Source organism: Vombatus ursinus, unplaced genomic scaffold, assembly GCF_900497805.2.
Source record: "Vombatus ursinus unplaced genomic scaffold, bare-nosed wombat genome assembly UNPS02014778.1, whole genome shotgun sequence".
Classification (NCBI taxonomy): domain Eukaryota; kingdom Metazoa; phylum Chordata; class Mammalia; order Diprotodontia; family Vombatidae; genus Vombatus; species Vombatus ursinus.
In genome coordinates, this window is record NW_020954556.1 from 10373983 (window position 1) to 10398064 (window position 24082).

Sequence of the window (24082 nt, forward strand, 5' to 3'; positions counted from 1 at the left end):
GGAGCAGTTATGAGTTTGGGACTGTTAGAATTAATGGTGGAAAGGGGTGCGTGACTAAATCAAATATAAGCTATTACAATAGGGAGTAATGGATTCCACGCAGTCCAGAAAGGGGAATTTCTCCCGGCCTGGCCTTGGGGACTAAGCTCCCTCATCTGGAGCTAGCTGCTCCATCCCTAACAACCTCTCTAGGATAGCTCTCTGTGTGGGCAAGTCAGCTGCTGACCACATTTCTAGCTTTGCTAATCCACCTCGAACTGGACCCTTGGAAGATTGGAAAGGCAAAGTTCCCAGCCAGAATGTGGTTTTTATGATTGCATAGCTCACTCTCCAAAGCAAAGGTCAAAGGGTGCCAAATGGCTTTCTCATTATCCTCCACCATTAATGTCAATGAGTAAAGACTATTACTCTCTATTCACTGACATTAGCAATACTTGAATGTCAGTAAGGCTCTATCAAGGGGTGTGCTGGTCACTGTTTAACAACTGGCTCTCCAAGAGAAAAAAATATTTTTAAGTTTAATTTGCATTACTAACATTTTTCTCCATCTCTTTCATAAATCTGGAAATCAACAAAATAACAAAGCAAGCCCTGATTTCTAAGTTACAAATGCTTTTGCTCTGAAAAATTTAACAACTGGCTCTAACAAGCCCATGGGAGATGGTTCCAGCACACCCCTGATTCTATCTACAAAAGTGGAGAATTTATGCAAATATAGATTTAGAGCTAGAAGGGCTCCTTTGTTTAACTTTCTCTTTTTCTAAAGGAGGAAATTGAGATCCAGAGAAGTTAAGTGATTTGCCCAAGGCCATAAAATGTCAGAGATGGTATCTGAGGTTGTAGGACTCCAAAACAATTGATCATTCCATTGTGCCTCAAAGACCTCTCCCTCTAGATCAGAGGTTCCCAAACTGATTTGGCCTACCATCCCCTTTTCAAAAAAAAAAATTGCTCAGTGCCCCCCCTGGAAATCTCCTTTCTTTAACCCTTTAATAGTTTTTTTTAAAAAAATGTGCATAATTTCAAAAAATATATAAATTTTAAAAAATGATATATCTTAAATTTAATAATTTATTGTAAATTTGTGGGGCTTTTCCTGCATTGAAATTTTGATGATGCAATATTGTGTCATGTAATGTAACCATATAGTATCATATTGTAAACAAGTTATTACATGTACATATTCCTGCTGATGCATGCTGGACTTCCCCACAATGCATGACACACTTGCCTGCCAACACTTGCTTGTTAAGACCTGTTGGTGGACTTGACCACTGATAGGTTATAACTTGCATTTTGTGTGTTTATTTGGAAAATAAAATGTAATCACTACGATTTTACCTCTGTTACACAACAGATGAAACATGTACAAATGGTTTTTCAACACTTTCTTCTCTTCTTTCCTTATGCTTCCACCATCCCTTTATTTTTATTCAATGCCCCCCAAATGCACCCAAGACTACTACTGCCCTCCGGATCATTCCAGCACCCAGGGGGCAATATCCCCACTTTGGGAACCTATGGTTTAGATGATTCAAGCCCTGGAATCCACCATCTTTGCTTTAGTGATTTGGGTATTTCCAAGAAGTTGGGTTTTGTCCTAAATGACTATGAAAGTTAGTTTCACCTCCCTGCTTTGTTCTGTGAACAGATTTCCATGTATACTTAGCACATAGTAGATGTTAGTTCCAAGCAGTTGTTAAATGAATGAAGGATAGGTTCATTCTTTACAGAGATTGTTAGGATCTGGTATTATTGGAATGAGTAGGCCACCTACCTATACTTCAACCAGCACTGATGAACATGGTTGTCCCAAAGATTCATAGAATATTAGAACTACAAGAGACCTTAGGTTCCTTCCTCATTTTACAAAGGAGGAAACTGATGTCCAGACAAGAAAAGGAGCTAGTTAAGGGTGGAGCTGGGTCTAGAATCTCCTGCTTCTTATTCCATTGCTTTTTCTGTGACAGGGAAATCGAATGAATACTTTTGTCTCCGAGGATGTCTTATGGGGACAGTGGGAGACTGGCAAACACAGAAAGCCATCAGGGCAAGAAGAAGGAGAAAAGAAGGGAAGAAGCCACAACCCCAGCCCTTATGCCACTCTTTCTGGACATGGTGCCGGCCTCTGCCCAGGCTTCACATCCCTCCAGACACCACCTTAGCCTGGCACAACAGGCTTTTCCAACCACACCAGGGACTCAAGGGGCCAGGTGGATTTCCCTTTCCAACCACTTTGGCTCTGCCCCACAGTGTCCTGGCTCTTCCAGAATAAACATTTTAAGAGTTCTCTTCCCCCAAACCCCTGCTTCACCCCACATCCCCTCCCACCATACTCAACCCAAGTACTTCCCGGACAGAGGGGAACCAAATGCTGGAGTCTTAGGCACTGAATCCTAGGATCAAGGGGAGGGGATGTGGGCTGGAGTCCTGTTCTAGTTACTTGCTTCAATCAGAGGGGAAGAAGGAACAAACTTAGTTACCACTAATGAGATTAGAGACCTAAGCAGCAAGGGACTGGAGTTACTGTTGTTTTTCTTTTTTTTTTTTAACCAAAAAAGAAACTTGTTGGATTCCCTTCACACAGCTAGGTGGCACAGTGGATAGAGCATTGGGCCTGGAATCAGGAAGACCTGAGTTCAAATTCAGCCTCAGACACTTAATAACTGTGTGAACCTCTGACTGTCTCAGTTTCTCATCTATAAAATGAGGTTCATAACAGTACCTACCTTCTGGGGTTGTTATGAAGATCAAATGAAATAATAGTTGTAAAGTACTTCATACTGTGCCTGGCACATATCTGGTGCTTAATAAATGTTTGCCTCCTTCCTTTCTTTGAGGGAGGCAATAATGACATAATAATTATAAAAAGCTTAGTACAGTTAGCACATAGTAGGCGCTATATACATGTTAGCAATTATAGCCCAGCCATCCCTTATCAGAGAGAACATTTTTGCAGTCATGAGAGAATCACATAGCTCTCCACATATATGTGGACATAGGCTCCAGCCACACACCAACACACACATCTACAAATCACCACAAGAATAAAACTCCTAATCTGACCCAGCTTCTGATTCAGATTCCACAAAACACACAGTGGAAAGAGGGCAAGATGCCGGTTCAACTCCTCACTCTAGCGTTTACTAGCTGTGCAATCTTGGGCAAGTCAACTCTTTGAACCTCTTGTTCTTGTGGGGCATAGTGGAAACACCAGAAGACTTGAGCTTGAATTCAGGTATTGCCCTCTGCCACTGAGCCTCAGTTTTCTTAGCTATAAAACGGTGAAATGTTTATCTACATCCATGACCTTCCAGGACGATTGTAAGGATCAAATCAGGCACAGACAATATGCTTATCAAATATGCAGGTGACACAAAATTTTACCAGTTAGTGTAATTTTGGCTAGGGGGGTCTACCCACCTCAACTTTGAGTATCTATGGATGAGGGCACAGGATGTTAGAATATGAACTCCCTGACAGCAGGGACTAGAATCCTTTTCTATTTGTACCCCCTTGATTTAGCCCAGTGCTTTGCATACAGTAATCACTTAATAAATGCTTCATTCATTTATTCGATATGTACCTCTACATAGGGTGTGTTCCCGTAGAAGGCTTTTGATGATCAAATGTATTAAATAATATCTGTAAAAGCACTCAGCACAGTGCCTGGCACACAGCAGATGCTTAACCAATGTCTATTCTGTTCCCTTCTCCTCCCCACGCTCCCCTCCCCTTCCCTGTCTCCCTGGCTGCATGTACGGTGAGCTGCCTAAGGTTTTAACATCAAAAGGTTTGGCAGAGATGAGCCTGTGCCATGAGGTCAGTATCAGCTATGTCGTTCTTAGCCCTCCCTGTTCTCTTGGGTTCTCTTCAGGGTTAGAGTTTATGGGACCCTGAGACTCTGAGGGGCAGCTAGGTGGTACAACGGATAGAACACCAGCTCTGGAGTCAGGGGGACCTGAGTTCATATCTGGTTTTGCACACTTACTAGCTGTGTGACCCTGGGCAAGTCACTTAATACTGTTTGCCTCAGTTCCTCACCTGTAAAATGAGCTGGAAAAGGAAATGGCCAACCACTCCAGTATCTTTGCCAAGAAAGCCCCTCAAAAGGGGTCACGGGGGCACAGGGAGTCAGACACGGCTGAAACAACTCAACAACAAGAAGAAACTCTGAAGCTTTGCCTTCAGTGCCAAGTCTGGGGCCAAGGGCTCCATGTGGGAGATCCAGAAACCAAGACCTTTCTTACCTACTTAAAAGGAATTAATAGTTTCGTGCACCTAGAAGGGGCCTTAGCGCTAGAGCCTCACGGTCAGGATACAGAAGCTGAACAGTGGCAGCTCTGGTGCATGGAATTCAATGGCCACCAATGCACCTGTGGGCGATTCCAACCCCTGTGGCAGTGGGAGCTGAGTGTAGAGTAGAGTAGATAGTAAGGGATCTGGCAGAAAGGGGCTTCGAGTACTCCTATTCTGGAGCAGCAGATTATGGATGTTGAGCTAGTTGAGCCCAAGGGGAGATAAGGAAGAGTACTATCTCATGAAGATTCAAAGGCAGCCAGCACCTTGAGGAGTCTTCACTTCCCTTAGATCTCCCCTGCTGAATTCGGTTGTCTGATCTGGACAAAAAGGGAACACGTCTGTATCGCCATGCCGGAGCAGGGCAGCCAGAAATGGTCTCCAGCTATGTCTACGTGGGCCCACCGAGATGGTCTGCACAGAGACATGAGCTAAGTGCCACGACCACAGTCACATAAAGGAGTCAATGATACCCTTAGGACTTGCGTCTAGGTCTTTAGCTTCCAGACCAGAGCTTTTCCCATTATAAATGATGCTGCTCAGTCCTTCCCCAGCATGAGATTGTTGGTTGGTGCTCATGCTCTCCGTATCCATGTCCATTCCTGGAAGGAGAAAATAAATCACTCAAAAGTAGCTCCCCCACCATCTGCCAGCCATCCTGCTTGGATTTTTACCACTGACAGATATTTCACTGGAGTCAACGAGCATTCTCTTTTAAGATGTAAATCCACCGGGGAAGGTAACCTCATTCACACTTCTGTGTGAGGAGTCCATTTAGATCCTTTCATCCCCAATTCCTACCTGACATTCTTTTTTTTTTTTTTTGGCAATATGGAGTTAAGTGACTTGCCCAGGGTCACATGCTAGTAAGTGTCAAGTGTTTGGTCTGAGGCTGGATTTGAACTCAGGTCCTCCTGACTTCAGGGCCGGTACTCTATCCACTGCGCAACCTAGCTGCCTCTGGGACATTTGAGAATGGTTTTGTTGTGTGTGTGTTGAAGGGTGAGGAGGGAAAGAGGGGAATTTTTGAGTAGCTGAGTTGTTCTGCATGTTTTTGGTTAGGTTCAACCACTCATAATTTCATCTTCTTAGGGTTCCTTACTTCATCTCTGCATAGCACATAAGGTTTCGAGGTAGGCAGAGTTCAATATGGCATTGATACTAATAATAACTAGCATTTAAATTGTGTTTTGAGGTTTGCAGAGCAGATTACAAATGTTATCTCATTTTATCCTCACAACAATCCTGGGATGTAGTTGCTATTATCATCCCTATTTTAAAAATGGAGTAACTGAGGCAGACATTACTGAGTAACTGAGGCACATTTCTGAAAGAGCCCTAACAATAACCATCCCCCCCCTCCAAATAAAGTCACCAACCCAGGCACCAGCAGAGAGCAGAAAGAAAAACCAGGAATTAAGTTAAGTGACTTGCCCAGGGTCACACAGTTAGTAAGTGTCAGAGGCAGAATTTGAACTCAGCTCTTCCTGAGTCCAGGTCCAGCACTCTAGCCACTGTACCACTTAGCTGAGAAGAGATGATTGTGAAACACAAGCAGATCTGGGGTTTTTTTATACCTGTCTGCTGTCCTCCTTCCCGTTTCATTTACAAAATTTCTTGGGCTTGTCTAGACCTCATGCCAAGTGCCCCATAGACTTGTTTTTTCCTTAACTGTTTTTGCTGTTTTGTGTAGTGACTTCTAGATTCCCCCTCTAGTGTTTTGCAGCTGAGATTCTACTCCAGAATGAAGACTACCCTGTCATCATTTCCCTCTGCTTAGCAAGAAAATTGTATAAATGCTATATAGATAGGGGCAACAAGCTGAATAGGAGTGTTTTGATTTAGATTGAGGATATATTACATCTGGAAAATTACACAATACTTTCAATAATGCCAAATTTCCCACTGTTACAAAAGTTCATCTCTTTAACACCAATATTTACGGAATTTAAAAAAAAATACAAATAATTATAAATGAGTGGGACAGTCATGTAATGAGAATGGAAAGCAACAGATGGCCAACTCCAGATGATGCCTTATTACTTTTGATTTGGAGTAGGTTTAGTCCCTAAGATTCCTTCTTGTTCTAAATCCTTGGTTCCATCATTAACCAGAAGGTTTGAACATGGAGTACATCCTCCATGGAGGATTTATGGGAAAACAAAGACAACATACACTGAAGATGAAAAGGTATAATGGGATTTTGATCTGTGTAGACAGGAGGGCACATGCTGATAAGATCATGAATCTTCTAGAATGTAACTGATTGGATTCTCACCTACTTGGCTCACCTCTCTATGTGCATGAGTACATATAATTATTGACCACCTAAATACAACCAGCACCCTTTTTATATTTCCCATGTTGGAGGAGGTGTTCAATACCTGCACTTCCCTCTTCAAATGGACCTGCCCAGGTTCAGGTGCTTCATTTCCCAAGCCATAAGAAGATCACACCTATTCTAAGGATATGGGTCCCAGGGTCAGTCTCTCTCTTCTACTATCCTCCTAAGAGATTTCCATAAGAGAGGAAGGTGATAGGAGATGATCGTTAGGATGTTTGATTTAATATCTTCACTGAAGTTGTCCTGTACCATAATGTCTCCTCATGAGGTAGAGATGATCCTGGGTTCTCAAAGGGTATGTCAGCTGACTACCAGCTCCAGAGGGCTCTGCCAGGTTAGAAAGGCTTCAAGTACAGGCCTGACAATGGACCATATGTCTACTGAATGACAGCCAGCCTACCTAAGTTAAGAGAAGCTTACCACCAAAGGGCTGATGTCCCTCTGATGAATATTTTTGACAACTCATGAAGACTACCTCTTAAGGGCAGCTCGATGGTGCTGTGGAGAGACCACAGGGCCTGGTGTCAGGAAGACACCAGGTTTAAATCTGACCTCGGACAGTTACTAGGATGAGACCCTGGGCAACTCATGTGACTTCTGTCTGCCTCAATTTCCTCATCTGTAAAATGAGGATAATAAATAACACCTACCTTCCAGAGTTGTTGTGTGGATACAATGAGATAATAATTGTAAACTACACAGCACCTGGCACATAATAAGTGCTAGATAAATGTTTATTATTAATATTATTCTTATGATCTATGTGAGTGGAGGGAGGATCTACCAGAGACGAAATAATGGGCACACCAAAGTATAGGGCAAAGATTGCTGGTGAGCAGGGAGGCATGCTTAGTATGACAGCACACTGACACCTTTCAAACTAGAGACAGCATGATGGAGGGGAGAAGATAAATTTGAACTGAGGAGGCTTGGGCTCAAATTTCACCTAATCTATTTACAACTTGGGTGACTCAGGGAAAATCACTTAATTTCTCTAAGTCTGTTTCCTGGTCTGTTGTTGTTGTTATTCAATTGTTTCAGTCTTGTCCAACTCTTCTTGACCCCATTTGAGTTTTTCTTGGCAAAGATACTTGGGATAGTTTGCCATTTCCTTCTCCAGCTCATTTTACAGATGAGGAAATTGAGGCAAGCAGGGTTAAGTGACTTGCCCAGGGTCACACAGCTAGTAAGGGTCTGAGGCTGGATTTGAACTCAGGAAGATCATTGAGCCACCTATGGGAATAATAATGATTGCCCTACCTTGTCACAGGGCTGTGAGGAAAGTACTTTGCCATACCTCAAGTGATCCAGAAATATGAATTATTATTTTATTGCTTGGAATTAACTTTGAGACATGTAGTTCTTGCCTCCCCAACTAGACTGTAAAGCTCTCAGAGGGCCAGAATCTGAGTCATGTTGGCTTGTATTCCCCACAGCACCCAGTGCTATGTTATTGGACAAAGTGGTAGATCAACAAATATGTATGGATTGAATCAATGGGTGTCTAGGCTGGATCGGGTTCCAGGGAGGAGGGAGAGAGAGGGAGTGAGGCAGGTCAAGAAAAGGGAGGTTGGAAGGCAAAACCTGGCTAACTCCTGCACTGCCTATGCTTCTCACCAATCACAAAGGCGTTACCTCCCCATCACTCCCCACCACTATCTCCATTAGTGGAAAGTTCGGTCTGACCTCTAGGAAAGAAGACCACCCCCTAGTGAGCCTCACAGTTTGGCAGCAACAGAGGCCCCATCTCAGGCATTAACTTGCAGCTGCTCTCCCCCACTGGGTGGATAAGCCAGGAAGCTAAAAATGGGGGTGGGGAGAGATTCTAGCAAGGCTTCTCTTAAAAAGGGGCATGGTGAGTGGGTGAAGCCTTGGTGAGGGGGAATCCCCTCTCTGGGGCAGAGATGCCCCAGAATGAATGTAAGGGAAAACTTTCTAAGGTCCTGACAACTTCTATCTGCCCCTAAATCTTTTTAATCATAATGATGATGATAATGATAAGTAGCATTTAAACAAGTGCTTTGAAGTTGGAAAAGCATTTTACAAATATCTCATTTCATCCCCACAACAACCCTGGGAGATAGGTGCTATTATGATCCCCATCTTACAGATGAGAAACTGAGGCAGCCAAAGGTTTAAGTGACTTTCCTAGAGCCACACAGCTGGGAACTATCTGCGGATGGATTTGAAATCTAGTCTTCCTGACTCCAGGTTCCTTGCCACCTCAGAGCCACCATCAGAGCCACCAAAACCGCCACCACCACATATTCCTCTAACGCTTTATGAGTTACAGGACTCTTTTAAAACATACATTCTCTCTTTTAAGCCTGACAATAATCCCATAAGGGAAGTTAAGTTGTATAAATACTACCCTTATCTTACGAATGGAGACTAAACCTTGTGATTTCATTGGTATAGAGACCTCCCAGATGAGTAAACTACCTTTATCAATGCAGGTTGCCGCCTTCTCTTCAATTTATATTCTTAGAGAGTTTTCTAGAACATTTGTGAGGTTAAGTGACTTGCTTAGGGTAACACAGCCAGGATATGTCAGAAATAGGTCTTGAACCCAGGACTTCCTGGATCTGAGGCCCACTCTCTCTCTCCACTATACCTCTATTCCTCAGAGTACAGATAAGGAAACTGAAGCTCAGAGAAAAGAGATACTTTGCCTAAAATCACACAGCCAGTAAACCATGGAACCAGGAAAACAACCCTATACTTCTACCTCTAAATCTAATATTCTTTGTTCTTTTTGTGCAATCTCTACTTTTACTTTTCAATTCTACAAGCAATTATTAAGCACCTTTTGTGTCCTCATTTCTTTCTTTTTTTTTTTTTGCCACCTTCTTTCCCAGGGCAAAGGACTCTGCCTCAATTTCTCCGTTTAGAAAGTATGTATATTTGGGGGGGTGGGGTAGATGGGGAAGGTTGGGAAAAGGAAGGGAAAGAATTGGTGACAAGGACCTAGAGCCATAACTAGGGTGGGGTGACTAGGACTTGCCTGGGGTACCCAAATTTAAAGGGCACTGACAGTATTTTTCCTGTTTCAGTAGGTGGAAACAATTGAGCTTAGTGTCTTATTAATGAGAATAACTAGTTAAAACAGGAAGATACCAGATGGTGCACTTTCCTCTCTATTGGCTGTACTCCAGGTGAGTTCAGCTCAGGCCCAGACTTACCCCGTTCCCTCCGTCAGTGCTGGTGTCTCCAGCTGTGGCCTTTCAGTATCCTTCATCTTCCCCCCTCCCTCCTAACTGAATCTGTCTTAAAAAGCTGGATTGAGGCAGCTCAGTGGTTCAGTGGCTAGAGCAGAAGATCTGACTTTGAATCCGACCTCAAACATTTACCAGTTGTGTGACCTGAGCAAGTCATTTAATCTGCCTTAGTTTCCTCAACAGTAAAACAGAAATAATAATAGTACTTATCTCACAGAATTCTCGTACCGATCAAATGAGTTAGCATGTATAAAGCTTACTATTATTTTGTGCCATTTGTCCCAGGGGTCCTAATTGCTGGTTCCATTTCTGCAAGGACATTTCTCTTTCCTGTTTTAGGAAGTCTACTTCATATCTCTTCTTTCCCTCAGGGTTCACATGCCCGTTGACCCCCTTAGCCCTTGAGATCCCTGATCACCTCATTTTTTTTCTATGCTGCCTATAAGTGTCTTTTTTGAACTTTGGCAGTAACTGGTGTTTCAGGCTGAATTACTTGGACTTTGGGGCGATAGGAACTGTCTCAGTTACCTGTTTGCATTTCGTGGTGGGAGGTGAGATTATCTCAACACCTAAAGAATTCACAGTACTGGGGATGAGGACTAATCATCCACCAAACAGTCAGGAAGCTTCCTGACTGGCTGAGAGGGAGCGTGGGATGGAAGGAATAGACCAATCACCTCAGCCCAGGCAGCCCAGATAAGCACATTCCAGTCTAGGCTTGGGTATGTTCTGAAGGGAAGATACCATCATCCTCTAGGACCAAAGCTGAGTTGAAAGTGACACTATTCCCAGTCTGTGGGAAACGAGGATGGCCAGGCTACCTTCTTCAGGGGTGTTGTTTAGTTGTTCAGTCATGTTCAACTCTATGTGAACCCATTATGGGGTTTCTTGACAAAGATACTGGAATGGTTTGCCATTTCCTTCTCAAGCTCATTTTACATATGAGGAAACTGAGGCAAACAGGGTTAAGTGACTTACCCAGGGTCACATAGCTAGTAAGTGTCCAACCTTGGATTTGAACTCAGGTCTTCCTGACCCCACTGAGCCACCTACCTGCCTCCTCAGGGGTAAGGAAGTTTAATTCTAACATATTTAAAGTACTTTAGGACCATTTAAGCTAAACTATCTAGTGGATTTTTTATATATTTGTATACGATATAAACTATATATAATTGGATTCCATCTGTGGAAATAAAATCTCTAACAATGCAGATTACACCCTTCACCCCCTTCTGTGACTTTGTAGATGGTCTTAAGGTTAAGAAATGCTGCCTGCTGTCAACCTGGTATTGGGCTCTTCAAATCTGGCTAAGCTGGGACAACAGATATACACTCAATTACTGGGTTTCTAATTACTTTACTCTGGTGTACTATTTCCGAATTCGCGTATGTGCTTTCCCCTTACAAATAAAGACTAGAAAACACAGTCTGGCAGCACTGAGTGTGTGGAGAAGGAGGAAATAAATGCTAGGAATGGTTTCCTGAAGATGAGTGCAGCAACACAGGAATGGGGTGGGTAACTACTAAACTCAAGGAACTAAGTGGTGTCATTGGCCATCAAGGTCCAGGAGCCTCAGGGCTTTGATCAGGGGTTCAGGCATCAGGGAAGTTAGGAGTACAAAATGAAAGAGCCTCTATGGAGCTGAAGGTAATCATGGCCCACTGGGGTGGTGGTGTCCTGGGAAGCCGACTTCTGGTTACAGAGGACCAAGGCCCAGGGCTGGATGCTGGCTTCCTCTGCTTTGCTTTCAACCTCTCCTATGAAACGGAGGCTTACTGGCACCTGGTCTCTGCAGAAGTAATCTATTCACCAGAAAGATCACTGTGCCCAGCTCGAAGCCAGAGGAGGAAGAGAAACACAAAGGGTGTTTGAAAAAGGGCTGGATGGAGGGAGAATTGGTAGACTGGATCGTTTCCCATAGAACTGGACACGAGCTGTGGCCTAAATAAAGGACATGTGGTCCCAGCATGTGCTCAGACCCTTTCCTGGGGGAATCACTCCAGCCTACCTTCCCCACCTCCCTCCCCCACACACTTAGAAATGTGGGCCTGCAATTTTCTTTTTTTGTCGTTGTTGCTTAAAAAAAGGTCTTAACACTCAAAAAGGTTGGGAACTACTGGATGAGATGACTGGAAAGAACTCTTTCAGTTCTGATTCAATTCCATAAGCATTTAGTACATGCAGTGCTAGATACTGTGTCTACAAAGACATAAAATTATACCATCCCTCAAGGAACCTTAATACATCATGTTCCAGGTTAACAAAACTAATATAACAGAACGAATTCCTAATATTAGAGTCACTCCACTGCATGACACCATAAAGTGGGGCAGTGGTGAAAGACCCCCATTAAAACTCCACTAGCAAAGTAGCCTGGGTTCATCTGTCAGTTCAGCTAAACACTACATTCCCATCTTCTATCTCAAGCCCACGGTGTCTTTCAATCCCCTATCAAGACCTTTTTCTCAGCAACTCGGACGTAGCTTTGTAGAAAATTACCGGATTGAGAATGAAAAAGCCTGGGCTTAATTTTTGGTTCAGTTACTATCTGTGTGACCTACAGAAAACTACTTCTCTTGAGGCCACAGTTTTCCCATTTAATAAGGGCTGAACTCCTTCCTTTTTTCCCCTTTGTTGTATAACTCAGAAAAGTGACTCTAATAGTGAGAATTTCAGACAAGAATTTCAACCTTAGTGTCTTCATCTGACATTTTTTCAATTCTTTAAAACTGGAAAATGGCTTTACAGATATTATTTCATTTGAGCCTTCCAACAACCCTAGGACAAATAGTCTAGTGGTATTGTTATCACTGTTTTGCAAATGAGAAAACAGGCTCAGAGAGATTAGTGACATACCCAGAGTCACACAGCTTTTAAGTGCCATAGGAAGGATTTGAATCCAGTTTTTCCTGACCCTAAGTCCTGCACTCTACTTATACTAGGTTGCCTCATCTGCAAAAAAAGAGAAAATAATAGCTCAGATTTATATAGCACTTTCCTTGCAACCACTCCATAAAGTAAGTAATGCAAGTATTATGGTACCCATTTCTAGATGAGGGAGCTGAGACATAAAAAATGACCCCCAAGAAGTGCACTATTTACCTTCATCAGGTTGTGGTGAGGATAGAGCTTGTTATAAACCCTAAATCCCTATATGAATTTGATTATTATTATTTTACTACAGATGAAAGAATTGAGACCAAAAAAGTGACTTGCCCAGGGTCACACAGTGAATGAACTCATGGCACAGGCAGGATTGGAATCACGTGACACCTGTAAGGGGAAATGTCCAAATGAGAGGGAGGAAGGTACTCAAGACACATTTCATTTTTTTGGGAGGGTGAGGCAATTGGGGTTAAGTGACTTGCCCAGGGTCACACAGTTAGTGAGTGTTATGTGTCTGAGGTCAAATTTGAACTCAGGTCCTCCTGACTCCAGGGCCAATGCTCTATCCACTGCACCACCTAGTTGCCCCTCACACCATTTTCTTCCTAATTTTTTAGATGGGTGTGGCATCCCTTGCTGGGCCTTGGCATCTAGTAATGGTGACCACATTGTCAGAACCAAAAAAAAAAAAAAAGCTGACAATGAGTATTCTTTCAAAGAGCCTCTTAAAAGTACTTCCTGAAATAAGGACTGTCCTGGAAAACCTAGCCCTATGGTCACCACTATGAGAAAAGCCTCTCTGATCCATGGGCAGATTTGTACATTAGGCCTCGTTTCCCAGCAGCCAGATTGCTACCCTTTCCAGTTCAGGCAAGAAAACCCTCCCTGGTCCTCACCATTACCCCACTGATCCTCCTCCTCTCCCTCACCTGCCCCTATCCATCTCCATGGCTTCTCTGACTCCCCGTGCCTCCCCTGGGAAAGGAGGGAGTCTGGAAGCCTCATCCCATAGGGAAACAGTTGGTCCTGGCAGGTCAGTGACCAGCAAGCGTGGGGCATTCTGCTAACATATTCCCCAACCCCCACCAAATCCTGAAAGTAGGAGAATATTTTTGAATCTTTGGGGGGGCAGGAGGGAAGGAAGGGGAGGGGGAAGGAGGAAAGCGAAGGAAAGGAAGGGGGGGAGGAAAGCGAAGGAAAGGAAGGGGGGCCATTGATCCACCCCTCAGTGTCAGAGCTGGAAATAGAACTGAGTAGCTAGTCTTGGAAAATGAAAATAAACAGCCCCTCTGTGCAGCCCACTCTGAGCTGTTGCTGGGATCTTTCCTCCTGTTCTTCTGTTCTGAGGCCCCCAGCACCACTTCTATCCCTTCCCACATCTTCCTCTGGCCAATCCTCTCTTCCTTTCTCCCCTCTGTCACTGCTGGACAGCCCAAGTGAAATACAATTAAGATCCTTCCCTTGAGGGGGTAGGAGGATTCTGGTCTCTGGCTATGTGACCTTAGGAAACTCAACTCCCTTCTTTGTGTCTCAGCTGGCCTCAAGGAAAAGAATTTCTGGCCCCTTTATGTTTCATGGAAGGATTGGATATATAAATCTCAAGGTGGCTGCTTCTTTTCCCCTTACAAAGGGTGGGAGGAATCCTGAAGATACCCTCTCTACCTCTGACCCCCAATGACATCCACAGGAAATAAATTTAGAAGTTTACCCCTCCCAAAATGGGATATAAAATGTTGGTATTCATGGCTTGTGTTCTGGTTAGAATAACTGGGCATTACACATACCTTTGGGAGAAGCCCCTTCCCCATCCCTTTTCAGATCTTTCCCCAATTATCTCTGACAAACTAAGAAGAAAGGGAGCAGAAAAGGAAAACACTTGCTTAGGGTCCCACTCTGGGTGTGTCTATACAGAACCTCGAGAAATAGAGAGAGACCATAGCAGAGAGGAGTGGATGAGCAGTCAGAAAACCTGACTTTTCAGTCCTTCCTTGGTCACTGATTAGCTGGGTGACCTTGGGGAAGTTAGGTAACTCATCTGAACATAGGTGTCCTCCTCTACAAAATAAAGCTACCAAACCCTGCCCTACCTACCTCAAATGTCAGGGAATCAAAAGTTCATAAGAATTGTAAGAGGTTTTATTATTATTTGATGATTTACCCAGGTAATCCTGTCCATGTAGAGTTTACATTGTAGACAGTCTAGGTAATTTAAGACAAATTAATCCAGTGTGTGTGTGTTTGTGTGTGTGTGTGTGTGTGTGTGTGTAGAATTTTCCCTGCCTTTACTTTCTTCCTCTCTTCTCCTCTCCTTCCTTTGTAATTTCAATCGTATAGGGAAATCTAGCAGGGAATTTTCTCTACCAATGAAGACTGGTACTTTTCTCTTGCCTGGGACACTGTGACTTATCCAGGGTTTACATGTACAGGTAGAATTTGTCAGCAGCAGGACTTTTGAATTTAGTATTCCCTGACTCCTAGGACAATTCTCTACTTAAACCACAGTGTTGGAGCAGAGGAGAGACTTGGAATCAGGAAGACTTGAGTTCAAATCTTGTCTCAGATATTTGCTAGCTGTGTGACTGTGGGCAAATCACTTAACTTCTCACCCTTAGTTTCCCCATCTATAAAGTGGGGTTAATAATAGCTCCTCTTTCACAGGATTGTTATGAGGATCAAATGAGATAAAACATGTAAAGTGCTTTGTAAACCTCAAAGCACTGTATAAATGCTAGCTATTATGATTATTATCATCTTTATACATCATATTAATTGGAGGAATTTTCTGATCTCCATTCTACTTCCTGTCAGTGAACCCAGGAATCTGGCTCTCAGTCCTGTCTTTGCCTTGTGAATGTAGATACACAAAAGATTCCCTGTTCCCAGGGGCCCCCCTCTATTCCGCTTATGAGAGGCATCCTAGGAGAGTTTCCTAAACTCCCAAAGAATAAATTTAGCTCCTAAGGATTAAAACCTGAGGTGACTGCCCCTATCTTGAACATCTAGGACCAGATAGAGAGAAGTTTAGATTGCCCCTGTCACCCCCTCACTGACCACTTTCCCTAGGCATGGGGCTTTAGGGGCTGTGAAGGGAAGCTACGTGATGGGACTCCTCAAGTGACTGGGAATAACTGGAGAGCCCTGGTTCCCTGTCATATCTCTCTCTCTCTCCCTCTCTCTCTCTTCCTCTTCTTCCCTCCCTCTTTCTCTCTCTCCCCTCTTCTTCCCCTCCCCCCCGCTCTCACAAAAGCTCTCTGTACACAGCCACTTCCTCTGGCTGCTGTCTCTGAGCCCAGACGTTATGAGAACCATATGGGAAAAAGAGGGTGGAAGGGAAGGGGGGTGGGGGAAGTAAGCACGTGGCCCCACCCCTCCAGCCTTCATCCTTCTAGACAGACAAGGCTGTGGAAAGTGGGATACTGGCATACCCTTCCCCAAGTGCCTTTATTGAACTGTAAGAGCAGGGGATCTGGGGCATCCCCACTGATACAGGGACCTGCTCCCAGGCATGGGGTTCAGAAGCAGGAGGGAGGTCTGTGGGCTGAGGGCCACTTCCCAAAGGCCAGAGGATTAGTGATGCGGTGAACTGGTATCATTCCACAGCTTGCCCTGTACCACTCACAAATACTCTACCCCTCCACCCCAAACCCCTTGGGTATGGTGCAACAGCTCCCTATGTCCTGCGTACAACTGATCCAGGTGCTATGCCAAGTACCAGCTGGTGAGCTTGATAAACACCCTCCAGCAAACGCTGGTGCCCAGGAGGAATCAGGGTCTTTCTGTCCTAAGGAAATCCAGGGCAGGTCTCTTGATCCAGAATGTCCCTTGTGCAGAAGAAAATTAATCTTGCCAAAAAGGAGAAATGGTGTTTCTTATGTATATACACACACACACACATATGTGTACAAATTATATGCATATATTATACATGTGGAATGTTCCTCAGTCAGAAGGACATTAAGTCCTGCCAATAAGGAGATATGGTTACTAATATGTATGTATATGAATAGCATCCATGTATTATGTATAGAGAACGTTCTTAAGTCAGAGAGACATTAAGTCTTGCCAATAAGGAGATAAAGTTACTCGGGAGCATGTATATGAATGGATGTACACATGAGAGAGACAAAGTTGGAGTGGGGGTGCACAGTGCCTTCAATGATCCTAAGAGGCTTTCCTCCTCCCACTTCTTTGCTATTGCAAAAGTCTACCTCTTTAATACCAAAAGCTTCCCAGGGAGGATATATGCCTGCAAATAATGGAACTGTATGCTCTCTGTACAACTGATATTAACAACAACTCAGAAGTCAAAGAGAAGATAAGAAAACAGCCTGTTACCAGAAATGGTTTCTGATTGAGAAGGGGTACCCAATAAAAAAAGCCATTACCAACAACATGTATGGTCAGAAAAGGAGGTTGACTGGTCATGGAGTAGGACTCAGAAACAAAAGACAGCCCAAGTAATATAAATAGTCTCTGCTACCTTCTGAGATACTAATAAAGCACCATTGGCCGCTGGCACAGGAAGGGGTCTGCAAGCTCATAGTGGTCACTTAATAAATGTTGAGTTGAGTGGATTGGGAGTTTCCTCTGTAGAGGATACAAGGGAAAACATGGACAAGAACTTCTCAGAATGAGAAGATATGGTGGGAAGTACCCACACCTAGGAAATCATGAATCTAATAATAACTAAAGTCTTATTAGATTATAATTTCCCTGAGGACAGAGACTTTTATTTTACTTCTGCATGTGCAGCACCTAGCCCAATGCCTAGCACTTAGCAAATGGTTAAGAAATATTTGTTGCCTCCCTGTCACCCCTCAGTAGGGGCTGGGGTGCATAGGCATGGGACGTTATAGTTTTTTAATACATTGATCAGTTTCAATGCATTTTATTCTCTTATTTCCTTTTTTTTTAAAATAAATTCTTTGTTATAAAGGATGGCCCTCTGGAAGGGGAGGGGGACATATATGCAGGGAAATCTGGGCAATGTCAAGACAAAAGACATCAATAAAAATAGATTTTAAAATGTTTGATGAACTTTTTTTAAATCAAAGTTTTGTTCCCTGTAAACACCCCCCCCCCCAAATATTTACAGCACCCAAGTCATGGTGTTGAGCTTTTTCAAGTCTAATAAAGTAAGGTAGATCAAAGGTTTTTGAGCTAGGAGAGACTTTAGAAATCATATGGTTCAGTTTTAGTTCATTTTATGAAGAGTCAATTGAAATGACTTGCCTAAGGTCACATTTGAACCCAGATCTACTGACATAAGGCCTTTTTTCTACTATACCATGAGGCTTTTCCTTGGGAGAAAAACACAGGACATGAAATTAAGATACTGTTCCACTGGAGGGGACTGATTCTTCTTCTCTCTGGAAGAACCCTAGAAGTAGATCTACTCCAACCTAGGCCTAATCACTTTTCTTCTAGGGTCACCTAATCCCTTCCCAAAAGAAGTTCCCCTGATGTGGAGAGGAAGCAATAAGAGACTATTCTTAGAACCACAGTATGACAACACCACTTGTATTTGTGGGGACCAAGGAAAGGAGAGAAGCAGGGGCTACTTGATATCTGTCTGATCATCTCTCCTGTCTTCAGTGTCTTTCTGTTGCAGAGTTTAATGGTCATCCTCCCTGGGGAGAAGCCTAGAACTTTGTAACTTTGGATAAGAGTATCCTTACTCTGGAAGTGGCCATGATATCATTGCAGATGGTGGCTGTTGGAATGTCATGGGGTCAAAAAGATGGTGGGGTGTGGAAAGGAAAGAGCAGGGGGCAGATGAATCAGGAAGGAAACTCTGTGTTTTGCTTTTCTGCAGTTACACAAATAAAAACTAAGGTGGAGGGGGTAGGGGACAAAGTAAATGAGAAAGGGAGGAAGATAGGGGAAAGATGAACATAAAGAAAAGGCATAAACTGAAATGATGGAGCTAAGCAGGGGGAAGATGAGTCCCATTTCAGTAGAGTAATTAAAACTGCCCAACAACAGCACTTGTTAGTAGGTAGTGAGTGAGCTTCCTGTCACTGGAACTGTGTAAGCATAGATTGGATGACTACTATACTATGAGGAATGTTCCTATCTTCATTAAATTCAATGGATGGTACGGGGGGGGGGGGGAAGCATACTTCCTACTCTGAAAGAGTTTATGATCTATTGGTGTGTGGGGTGCACTGGGAAGGAGGATGAACTAGAGGACTATGGCCACTGCCAACTCTAGCATTTTATGATTCATCTCCTTGGTGTGTTAAAGAAAGCAATTTTCTTCAAGGTGGACTCACGAGTCCTATAAAAGTGGAAAAGATGTTAATTTCCTGATGTGATCAAGATCAACTTTGAAGTATGCTAAAAATCTCAGAGGTACAAAGAACTAGAAACAAATTAGATGCCCATTAATAGGGAAACAGCTTTAAAAATTGTGGTATATGGCATATGAATACAATGGAAGTGCTGTAAGAAGCAATGATCATGATGAATACAGAGAAGCATGAAATAACCTACATGAACTGATGCAAAGTGAAGTAAGCAAAGCCAGGAAAATCACAGAAGCAACTACAAAAATGGAAATGGAAAGAACAAGACAATTAAAAATGAATACTGCGAAATGATAGACCGAGTTTGGTCCCAAAGAAAAAATACAAGAAGAAGATTCTTCCCTCCTTATTTGCAGATGTTAAGTGCACTGGTATATCACATTGCATATAACAGCAGATTTTTTTTTGATGCATTCATTGGTTTTGCTGAATCTTTTTTTTTTCTGTTCTTTCTTTTAAAAAAATCTGTGTTGTAAATGATGGCTCTCTGGGAAGGGGAGAGGGTGAGATCCAGAGGAAGGTTAGGAGATATAAAAACAAAAATATAAATAAAAATGTTTTTAGAAAAAAATGAAGTGAAGGCGGCAGAGAATACCATCTTCAGGCATTCAATCCAACACGCATTTGTGAAGTGCCTACCATATACAAGGCAGTGTGCTAGGCATTGGGGATACAAAGACAAAATGGGAAACATCTCCTTCCTTCAGGCAAGTTACATTCTACTCAAGGGATACAAGATGTAAGCATGCAGTATACCCACAGTAACTGGAGGAGGGACAAAGCAAATGACAAGTGGGGGAATCAGGAAAGCATCCTTTGTAGGAGAGGGCACATAAGCTGAGCCTGGCCTACTATATGTAGAGTACTGAATACAGTCCACAAAGCCATCTGGTAGGCAAGAAGAAAAGGTGAGACTTAGGTTAAGGAAAAAAAATCAACCCAAACTGATAAAGTACAGAGGTCCAGAAGTGAGGGTAAGAAGGATTTAGTGTATTAAAGGAATCTCGTGGAAATTTATAAGAACCTTGAACTCAATACCCTTTTGCCTTGCTACCAGGCTGAAATGGAAGCTTTGTTAAATTTTAGGGAATAGGATAGCTTTAGTGAAAGAGGGGGGCAGAATCTCAAATCAGGCATTTTCTTCCATATCAGGTTCAGAATAAAGTGTTGGAGTTTGAGGGAGCTTGGAAATTAAGAGGCCAGACAGGGGACTGAACTCTGACCAGGATGTGTTGGGGATAAACATTGGCTGAAGGTGAATCTGGGTCTTTTCTTGAAAACAGAAGTCTGCTCAGGCGATCTTAGATCTGATGGGTCATGGTTCTCTCTCTGTGTTTCTTCTGGGTTTGGGGAAAAGAAGCCAAGAACCATATTTCACCTGAGGAGGACGGGATATTAGGTTGAATGGGCAAAAAACTTCCAAAGCTCATCAGAGGTATGTATGGACACCTCTGCTGAAATAGCTAGTCCCTTTTCAGAGCAGCAGCTGCTGCTGCTGCACTTTCTCCTTCAGCTGGAAGGACTCTGAAACTCCAAGGGCTTTGGACCTATGAAGGGGGGGAACCCCAAAACAAAATAAAATACCCCCCCAAAACCCCAACTAGTTGTCACACTTACCATGGCCAGGCTTGGGGTGCGGAAGGTGAGCTTAGAGGCAAATTGCAGCCCTGTCATTCCGTGAGTTTTTTTCCCTAGGGACTATTTCACCTCCCCACCTTTCCCCTCAAAGTAGTGTCAATGAGAATTAGCTATGAATGGAAAGCAATAGAAGCCAAATCACTTTAGGATGTACAGTGGAATGGCTTTCCCACATTATTCCTTCCCTCTACTTTCCCAGGGCTTGTGTCTGTTAGGAATCCTCAGCACAAACACACAGACAGGGACCCACAGATAGGAAGATATCAAATATATGTGTGACACATGCTCACCACCATAGATAAAGACACATATAGGAACATACTCAAATGGACACATATATAATAGGGGTACAAAAGAGAACTCAGAGGAATGCCAGTCCCTGCCTATCCCTCTCAGGGAGACAAATATACATACTGAAGGGCATTTTGGCTGAAAACTCACAGAGGGCAGGCATTTTTCTTCTCCAGAAATTAGCAGAAATGAGTCTGTCCTGCCTTAAACCTCAAATCTCTGGTACCCAGAATCACCAGTCCCTGTTAGCAGTGGGGTCACTGCTGTCTCCACTAGTTGCTGCCAAATTGTTGAACTTCAAGGAAGTAGGGCAAAGCAAAGCAGTCCCCCTACACACACACAAACACACACACACACACACACACACACACTAACACACACGGTGTCATAGGATGACCACTTGTGTCCTGTCAGGAAGCAAACCATCCCTAAACTCACCCAACCAGAGAGAGATATTACTGTACAATCTGAGGCAGTTATAAGCCAACCCCCAACTCTGGGAAAGGGAAGATGGGAAAGCGGGTGATTGTCTGGGGAGAAAAGGGAACGGAAAGGGCTAGGGTGATTTTGTGACAGGCCACAGGGATGGTTGGATCCACATTTTGTGGTTCTTGCTTAGGGACTTCCAGTGAATGATCTGCTTAGGAAATTGAGAGAATTGGTGTGTTTCCTAAGTCTCTTCTTGATTTTCTGTGACCTCGGATTCCATGGATTCAATAGTTGGGAGTTAGGCCTGCAGTAATGAAGGGACTTTAAGACATCCTTTCTGTAAAACCATCAGCCAGCCTTCTAAAGAGGAGACTAGGATTACACTGAATGAAGAAAGATTTCCCCACAATCTCTTCAGTTCAGAAGCTACTAAAGAAATACTCAAGGCTTATCTATTATGCCCAGAGGACAGAAGGAAAGGGGAGAAGGGTGTAGTTAAGGACTTTAATGTGTATATGGATGGATGATATCTGGATGTGTGTGTGTGTGTGTGTGTGTGTGTGTGTGTGTGTGTCCATAGTCATGCTCGAATATTTAGGTTCTGTGTTAGTCGATTTATTGCCTGTGGGAGGTAAGGAATAGCTCAAACACTGATTTGAACGAAGAACATTCGGATCTTTAAAGGACAAGATGATGCTTAAGGAGGTGGGTTTTTTCTTTCTTTCCTTTTTTTTCCCTGTTTCTCTGAAACTAGGTAGAACCCTTCTCCAGGATGAGATGGCAGGCTGGGGGGTAGGGGCTGGATGACCCTGGTATGGAATCCAAACCTCTGGTCAGTCCTGTCCAGAGTTCTACCGGGCAGGGCGGGGGGGGGGGGGGGGATATTCTCTGGGATGGGGGTGGTGTAGTGACCATCAACCAAATCAGCAATCATCTCTCTCCCTCCATGCCCTCTCTGAAGTCCAAAGCTACCATGCTCGTATGGAGGGAAAGGAGATGGGGGGATGTCCTAACTTTATCTGATCCGGCGAGCAAGAGCTACCATATCTCTCCCATCCCAAAGCATTCATCGTGGTTTTGGCAAAGTCCCCGGATCCCCTCTCCAACACCTAGAGGCTGATAAACAGCACCTCTCTAACCACTCTCCCTCCAAGTCCAGTGGTCCCAGAGAACCCTTTTCTCCTTCCCAATCCCTCACTCGGGCGCTGGAGAACAGCACCTCGCCAGCCGGCCTCCGGGGCACAATGCTGAGAGGCGAATGGCATGCCGTCTTTTCAGTCTGCCCGTCCGTCCCGTCAGAACTGCGCGGGCATGGCACGGGACGGTACGGGATAGGATGAGATGGGAAGGGATGGGACGGGATGAGGCAGAGGCGACGGTACTTACAGGGTGACGGTGCCATTGGGCAGGAGGCCAGGCTCAGGCGGCTCCGGGAGGTCCCCGCCACTGCACACCACTCTCCTTCGAGCTGGGTTGGGTGCGCCGCCGCTCAGTCCTTTGGGCCGCTCTCCGGCGCACTTGCAGCTGCGGATCGGCACCGGGCAGCCCCGGCCACCTCCCGACTCCAGGGCCAGCAGCAGCACCAGCAGCAGCACCGCGGCCGCCCCCCGCATCCTGCGGCCCCCGGCGCCCATCAGCCCATCGTCCCTCGCGGGGACGGACAGCGCTGGCACCGGGATACAACCAGAGGCGGGCGCGGACACCGGCTTTGGCTTTGGAGGGTGGGCTTAGCTGGGGCCGGGGGAGCCCATGGGCCGGGCGGGGAGCCCTAGGCGGAGGAGAGCCCGGGGGTCCCCGCCGCCGCGCCCACGGGGCATGTCCGGCGAGCTCGGGGCCCCTGCCGGCGCGCCCCGGAGAGGAGGACGCGGCTGTCAGCGGGGCTCCGGCTAGGGCTGGCCCCGCCGGAGCGGCCCCTGCGCCCTACTCTCCCCGCCGGACTGATCCCCTCGGTGGCACTCGCCGGCTGCGCACTCCACTGGGATCTAGCGGATAGGGCTGGGCTCCTGCCGCCGCCGCCGCCGCCGCCGCTCCGTGCCATGGATGGAGGCAGCTCAGGCGCCTCTCCCACCGCCGCCGACGCCTCCTGCCCTAGCCCCAGCCCCCTCCTTCCTCCCTCGCTCGCTCCCTCCCCTGCACTGGCCGATCTATCCGCAAGGCCCTAGCGCCTCCCGGATACCCCCTGACCGGCCACTGCGCTCTGAACTTCTGACGCCAGACGCCTGGGGAGCCCTCCGGCGGCTCCCCCAGACTGTCGCCTTCCCATGTTGTTCTGCGGTTCTTCCTGGGTTTTTCTTTCCTCCACGTACCCCGGGTTCGAGTTTGTACAACTTTCCTGAGTGCGATGCAGACAGGCTGCACCGAATGGACGGCTCCAGCTCTCAAGCTCCCTAAATGGTGATAGTCCTAGAACCCCAGCATTAGAAGAGCCTCAGGAGTTCAGCTAGGCCAGCTGGGACCTGAAAAGGTGAAGAAATCTCCTTTACAATATCCATCTATCCTCCACTAGAAATCTCCGGGGAAACTCATTACTGCGAAGTCTGTGTAAGCCTGTTGGTTCCTTGAGCTCTGGGAGAACATGTCTACACCTTTTGACCAACCTTGAGATTGGTGCCTGTCTTTCCTCCCTGGTCTCTGACCTTGTACTTTCTTCCCCAATAGCCAGTGTTAC

At 44.9% G+C, this 24082-nt stretch overlaps 1 protein-coding gene across 1 annotated transcript in view; it reads right to left on the bottom strand.

The window, feature by feature from the left end:
* Positions 1 to 23183, bottom strand: part of ADGRA2 (adhesion G protein-coupled receptor A2) — a 62250-nt gene extending 39067 nt beyond the window's left edge. The window contains exon 1 of the mRNA XM_027865111.1: positions 22801 to 23183. Within this exon, the coding sequence (XP_027720912.1) occupies positions 22801 to 23048 (248 nt within the window). The 5' untranslated portion in view covers positions 23049 to 23183. The remainder of the gene's footprint in view (positions 1 to 22800) is intronic.
* Positions 23184 to 24082: the final 899 nt, after the last annotated feature.